Raw genomic sequence first — 6,923 nt, forward strand, 5'->3', positions numbered from 1 at the left:
ACCCGCCTGTACCCTCGGTGGGTGCAGGGAGCGGCCCCGAGCCGCGCCCGTCCGGAGCCCCGCAGAGCCGAGCCGAGCCGATCCGAACCGAGCCCAGCCCCGCACAGCGGAGCTCCGCAGAGCCCAGCCCCGGCCCCGCCCGGCCGGGCGGTCCCGAGGGTTCCGCCCGCCCCCGTCCCGCCGGCGCTTCCGGGCCGCGCTCCGGGCCGGGCCCCGGCGCTCCGGGCCGGGCATGGGGGAGCGCAGCGCGGCGCGGCGGGAGGACACGGCCCGGCGGCTGGCGCGGTTCGCGGCGCTGCGAGGTGCGGCGGGCTGGGGCGGCCTGCGGGGCCGGGCCGGGCCGTGTCCCGCGGGGCTGGGGGCGGCCCGCGGGGCCGGGCCGGGCCGTGCCGGCGGAGGCTGAGCGGGGCCGTTCCCGCAGGCGCGGCCGCCCGGCCCGGCGAGCTGTGGGACGTGGTGGTGCTGACGGCGGCGGACGCGGCGCAGGCGGGCGCGTTCCGGGAGCAGCTGGCGGAGAAGCTGCGGCGGGAGCAGCTGCCCAGGGCCGTGCGGTACCTCGTGTGCGCCGACCCGCCGGGGCCCAGGATCGGTGCGTGCGGCTCGGGGCTCCTGCGCGGCCGGGCCGCGGCTCCGGACAGCGCTCGGGGCTCGCTGCGGGGACGGCGGGCATCGGGGCGGCGGGAGCCCGTGTGGGACCGCGGGGCTGCTGCGGATCGGGCTGTGCCGCTCCTCGGAGCGTGTCCTCTGGGTGTGGGATAGCACTGACTCGTGTGTTGCACATTCGTACTTGCCTTGACCTGGTTATTTAAACAGTCTGATTATGTTTTAGTACACTACCCACTGGTGATGTAAAAGTGGTCTCGCTGCTCATAATACCTTCCTGTAAGTCTTAATTCCCATTCACTTTGATGTACAAATTAAGTAATCTCAGTATTATCTGCGGTGTAGAGTAATATGCAGAGGTTAATTCTCAGGAATCTGGCAGTTTTAAGTTGCATGAGCTCATAAAATATCCCAAACCGTTCCCTCAGATCCCAAACGTTTCTTATTTCCATACTGTAAATGTCAGGAGTACTTCTGAACACTGCCTTGAATCCATTACTAGGCTTTTATGTGACTTGTTTCTTACAGGAGCTGTTTTTTGTGGCTGAGTTATGGCCTATTTGATTGATTAAATGCTTCAGATGGTGGGGCTGTGCAGAGGTGACTGGGAGGGGAAATCACAGAGATTTCTCTGGAACTGTCTGCTCAGGATGCCATCCCCTCAGAGAGCACAGGCTTCCAGAGGGACTGTCCATCAGCTTCTGTGTGTGATCTTATCAACCGTGATATGGTAGAAAGTCTATCCCATCTCTCTGGCTGGGCACCAGTACACGTCACCTGTCAGAACAGGTCTTACTGGAGCTCTTCTCACAGATGCTAAAATGCTTTTCCTTTAGGAAATGGTGGATCAACTCTTCATGCTCTTCGGTGCTTGGAAGAGCAGTATGGTGATCAGTGGACTTCCTTCACTGTGCTGCTAATCCATTCTGGTAAATTTTATATATTTTACTATAAAGTGATACCTGTTCTTTTGTCCTTCCTTAAAATAATAAAGTGGCAGAGGAGCTGGAGATCCAAAATACTGTTCCCTGAGAAAAGTAACCCATGTGTCTGATAATTTGAAATTAGGCTAGTGCTTGCCAGATGTTACTGTCACTTCAACACTTTTTCTCAGCACCTAAAGTTGCTCAGTCAGTGAGAAAGATGTGATTCACAGGTGTGATTTAAATTTCTGCCTTGAAACATCCATTTAAGGAACACAACCCTCCCTCAGGGGACCTTGGGCTCCTCATGCCTCTGGGCAGGCTGAATACTTGCCTTCTCATCCACTGAGTCAGGCCACTTCCAGATGTGGGAGAGCATCAGTGCTGCAGAGGAGAAAGAAACCAAGTGATAACAAGTGTTGTGACCAAACCTTGGCCTATTTGACCCATCACTGGCTTAAAATTCCCATGAGGAATGTGGTGATTCTCCTCCAAGCACAAAGCGGGTAATGTTTGCTTTTGTCACTTCAGCAATAGATAGCTCTGAAACAAAAAGGTAACAAATCAATCACAGTTTTAATATGAGCTAAATAAGGCGGGCTGGGTTTTGGACATAAGGTCAGATGTGCTCTGAGACTTGGTGTATGACCAAGCTGAGAGGTTGTTAACGCTTTTGTGTAGCTGTGAAATAGCTGCCTAGGTTTAGTTTTTTGCTCACTTACGTGCAGTGTCTGTGTGGAACTGAAAGAGTCTTTTTCCAGGTGGTTACAGCCAGCGTTTGCCAAGTGCAAGTGCCCTGGGCAAGATCTTCACAGCCCTGCCGCTGGGCGAGCCCGCGTACCAGATGCTGGAGCTGAAGCTGGCCATGTACGTGGACTTCCCCCGTCACATGAAACCAGGAGTGCTCGTCACGTGCTCGGATGACATAGAGCTGTACAGCACCGGAGTCACAGAGGCCATCACCTTTGACAAACCTGGCTTTACTGCCTTGGCCCACCCCTCAGATCTGGCAGTCGGGACCACGCACGGGGTGTTTGTGCTGGATCCGTCCAGCTTTTCGGGAAAGGGAGGGCTGGAGTATGGATCATGCTATCGCTTCCTGCACAAGCCTGACGTGCAGACCATGCGGCAGAGTGGTGCAGTGTGCGTGAGGAGGGGTCACCCTCAGCTCGGCTCCCCTGGGAGCTGCGGAGACTCGGCCGTGGCCTCGGAGTGTGTGTACACAGACAGTGTATTCTACATGGACCGCAGCACTGCCCAGCAGCTGCTGCAGTTCTATAAGCAGATGGGCACTCTTGGCTGTGAAATAGATGCGTATGGTGACTTTCTCCAGGCCCTGGGGCCTGGAGCCACCCCAGATTACACCAAAAACACAAGTAATGTCTCCAAGGAGGACCCAGGGTTGGTGGCAGTGCGGCAGCAGCTGTACTCCCTCCTGCAAGGCACCGCCCTGAATGTCATAGTCCTCAACAACTCCCAGTTCTACCACATCGGGACTACTCAGGAGTATTTGTTTCATTTTACTGCTGAGAGCAAACTGAGATTTGAGCTTGGCTTGCGGCCTGTGGCTTTTAGCATCTTCCCTGACTCAGCCAAGACCTTGGATCAGTTGAGCATCATCCAGAGCATCCTTGAGCCCGGGTGTGTGATAGGGCCTGGCTCTGTCGTTGAATACTCCAGAATTGGGCCTGAAGTCTCAGTAGGGAAAGGCAGCATTGTTAGTGGGTCCTACATAAATTTCAATGTGGACATACCCTCACACTGCTTCCTGAGTTCAGTAAGTGTGAAAATGACTGATCGAGTGGAGTATGTCACCATGGTGTTCGGTGTACGCGACGACTTGAAAAAGTGTGTGAAATTGCTGTCAGATATACACTCCCTCCAGTTTTTTGGAGTCACCTTGCCAGAATGCCTTGACCTCTGGAGCTTAGAGGCTTCAGACCAGCTCTTCTCCAGAGACAACACACGTCTGGGGCTGTGGACTGCAAGGATTTTCCCTGTTTGTTCTACTCTGAGTGAATCGGTTAGGATGTCCCTGAACATGCTGAATTCTGTGCAGCACAAGTCAGCTTTCAAACTGAGTGGCTTTCAGCTTCTGTCTGTTGAAGAAATGCTCACCTACAAAGATGTGGAAGACATGCTGAAGTTTAGGAAACAAATTTATTATGAAATCTGCCTACAAAGACAAAAAGAGAAGTCTGATTATAGAATGAACGGTACTTGATCAAACCTCCTGTTTTCATTTGTGGACAATTGATTACTTCCCTGCTTGTAAGAATCCTAAGGGAGAAGTACACAGATCTCTTCTCTGATCTCATTGAAGTAGAAATGAAGGAATTGCATAACATTAATAAAGCAGCAAATGCAAATAAAGTGTTCTTTGATTAAAACAGGGAAATATTTCAGATCTAAAAACAGTATTTGGTGACCTTTTGTGGGTTGGATGTTGTGTCTTGTAGCTTTTTGTCAGAATACAATAGAGAAAAAAATGTCTATTTGGCTGAAAACAGCTTTAAAAGCTTTCACAGGGTAGAATAGTAGCAATGTGGAATAATACAACAACTTATGTTTCCCTCTTTTTATGCTGCCATTTTGCAATACAGTTTCAGACAGTAGTTAGGTGGAGGTAAAATGATTAAAAGTGCTTTTAATTCAAGACATCTTGTCCTGGGCATTAATAAATTTTTCTCTTTTGTTTCTTAACTTTTTATTCTTTCTTGGTTTTTGTCAGAAGAAAAAAGATTGGCATGAGTGATTATTCTTCCCCTTGTGACTCATAGTAGTGGGGTCAACACCAGTCATCAAGACATAATGATTTATTTTTTTTCTAGTAGTTGTTGGAAGCTGGCAGTGTGATGGAGAAGCTGCCAGCTCTTTGTCACCCACGAATTGACTGATGTGTGCCTTGCAAAAAGAAGCACCTTGTATTTCTCTAAACTGAGCTGTTGCAGTCTTTGCTGTCCTTGGTGGGGCAGAGCAAAAGCCAGAGAGGTTTGTTGTGAGTGGCCCCACAGTACTTATCTTCTTGACAAACCCTCTTCCCCTTCTTCCCCTTCTGCAAATAAAGTTAATATTGAAGTCCTCCTGTTTCTACTTTAGATGCCCAAGATCCAGGTCCAAACAGATAAATCTGCTGGTTTTAGGAGTATGCTGTGCAGTGTATCAGCATGATTTGGCTGTAAATGTGATGCATCTTTTTCTCTTGAATGTCTCTGTGGGTTTTCATGTTTTATTTAATGTCTCATGATGACAGTGTTTATCTCCCTGCTGACTGAAATCCCAAATGACACCTTTCTTATGCCACCTACGAGGCAGCAGAGTAAGGTCCCCTGAGCATTACCCACCCTTCTTTAACTGGCAGTAGGTTTCTTCTTCGTTAATAAACCTTCCAAGAAGAAATAGAAAGAAGTTAAATGTGGAGGTTGGGAATTGCTGGAGTTGGCTTCAAAGGAATAAGAATTTCTGAGCAAATAGTCTAACAGTCAGTATGAATTACTAGTTAAACAATGGAAGCAGTAGGTTTGGGAACACTCAAGTCCAAGATAAGCCCTTTAAGTCAGAAAGTGAAAGTAGTCATAGAGCATGGAGTTGTCATTTGTATATCGTCCTGTTTGCATGATTTATTAATCTATTGCTGCACAAAAGATTTTAGGAGAAACATGTTTGATGCAGACTTTGCATCTTGAGTTGGAGACCAAACTTTGGTTGGTACAGACTTCCCTGAGGGTTGCTGTGCTGCCAGCTGAGTTCTCTGAGTGTTTGGTGACAGTGAAATGCATCCTTTTAACATGGTTATCCACTTTAACTGATACAATTGCATTTGTTCTGAATTCCAGGTATTGATTTCATTACTGAAAGCAAACTGGATAAAAATAGGAAGTGGATTTGTTTCTGGTGCATAAGTATTGGCAGAATGAGGAAAAGTGGTGACGGAACAACTTGTGGAAAAGGTTGTGGTAGGTGGGGCCAGCAGCAGCTGCTGTGGTTTAGGGAGCAGTGTGAATTCCAAGGCAAAAAATAAAGGAGTGTCATCCTGGTGGTAGCCATGGACCAGCACAGCTAGCCCCCAGGTCAGATCTTGAGGCAAAGGTTTTAAGGAAAAAAGAAAGTCTGTTGTAATGGAATAAGCATGGATTTACCAGGTAAGAAACATTGCACTGCTTTAATTCTGAGTGTCACCCACTGCTTTCCTCTTACTCTGAACATTTTTGTCTCAAATTGAGAAGGCAGATTTCAGTCAGTATTAGCCCTGGATAGCATCAGCAGGCTTAATGGATTACTCTACGGGTATGGGAATATCTAGTGGTGTACGATTCCTCATTTTTACATTGCAATCAAGTTTAATGTAAAATGTTATGAAAAACATTGTATATTTTATTTACAGACAGCTATACTAGTTATTTTCCCCTGTGATATATTCAAAAGCCACGTGGATGTGGCACTTGGAGACAGAGTGGTGGCCTTGGCAGTGCCAGCGGAGTGGTTGGGCTTGATGGTCTGGGAGGGCTTTTTCAGTCCAAATGCTTCTTTGATCCTACAGTTCTCTGTATTGCAGCTATTTGTGAAGTGTGTACATTTTTAGCTATAACAAATAGCAGTCCTTACAGCAAAGATCATGCTACAGTGTGAGTGCATCTTATTAAAATCAGAAAGCCTGCAGAGCAGACCCTTCCTGACAACAATAATCCAAGGCTGAGGTATTCAATCCATGTATGTATTTTATCCTATTGCATTTACAGCTCTGGGTAATCTTTGTATTCCACAGTCAGCTGTTAATGTAGATGACAACAATTTTCTCATGCAGCCGGCTGGGATAAGTGTGTCCCAGGGGAACTGAGAAACTTGTGCAAGGCCACCCAGTAAAAGTCCACAGCAAGGTCAGTAATTTGGGGGTTGCTGGTTTCCAGTACCAGGCCCTTAAAACAAGACCATCACAGCATCCTGGCCCATGATTTTCCTGCAGTCTGAGTGATGAAGGATGCAGTCGTGAGAGTGCCAGGCATGCAGGACCTCTGTGGATGTGAGTCATCTACTGAAACCTAGAGTTTGATTTTGTCTGATCCTCACAGTTTCCCAGATGGGTGCAACGTTCATATATCCTCTAGATCATTGCCTGGCTCCATCTCTCCTGAAATGCAATTTGGGCTGGTACAATCTCAAACAAACTCAAGATGAGCTTTTAATGATTTTTTTCATGTCAGCTTTCTTTATTCAATTAGTTTTGCTGTGTAGTGCAATAATAGGGCTCATAATGAACATGATTGCAATGATTTCCCTGAATGCCTTGAGCAGGCGCCGTGATCAGCAGAGGTTTAGCCCTGCTGTCTGTGCTATCCTGAAACCTGAGAGGGGGTATTTCAGTGACCTTTGGTGCAGGAAACTGAAACCTGAGAAATT

The 6,923-nt window shown here is 48.1% G+C and overlaps 1 protein-coding gene across 1 annotated transcript; it reads left to right on the forward strand.

The window, feature by feature from the left end:
• The first annotated feature begins 215 nt into the window (after positions 1–215).
• On the forward strand, positions 216–4,229 carry FPGT (fucose-1-phosphate guanylyltransferase). The gene is made up of 4 exons (XM_059478233.1): positions 216–302; positions 422–589; positions 1,440–1,532; positions 2,288–4,229. The coding sequence occupies exons 1-4, from the start codon at positions 233–235 to the stop codon at positions 3,748–3,750; spliced, it is 1,794 nt and encodes a 597-aa protein (XP_059334216.1). The 5' UTR covers positions 216–232; the 3' UTR covers positions 3,751–4,229.
• Positions 4,230–6,923: the final 2,694 nt, after the last annotated feature.

This window comes from Ammospiza nelsoni, chromosome 9 (genome assembly GCF_027579445.1).
Source record: "Ammospiza nelsoni isolate bAmmNel1 chromosome 9, bAmmNel1.pri, whole genome shotgun sequence".
NCBI classification, from domain to species: Eukaryota; Metazoa; Chordata; class Aves; order Passeriformes; family Passerellidae; genus Ammospiza; species Ammospiza nelsoni.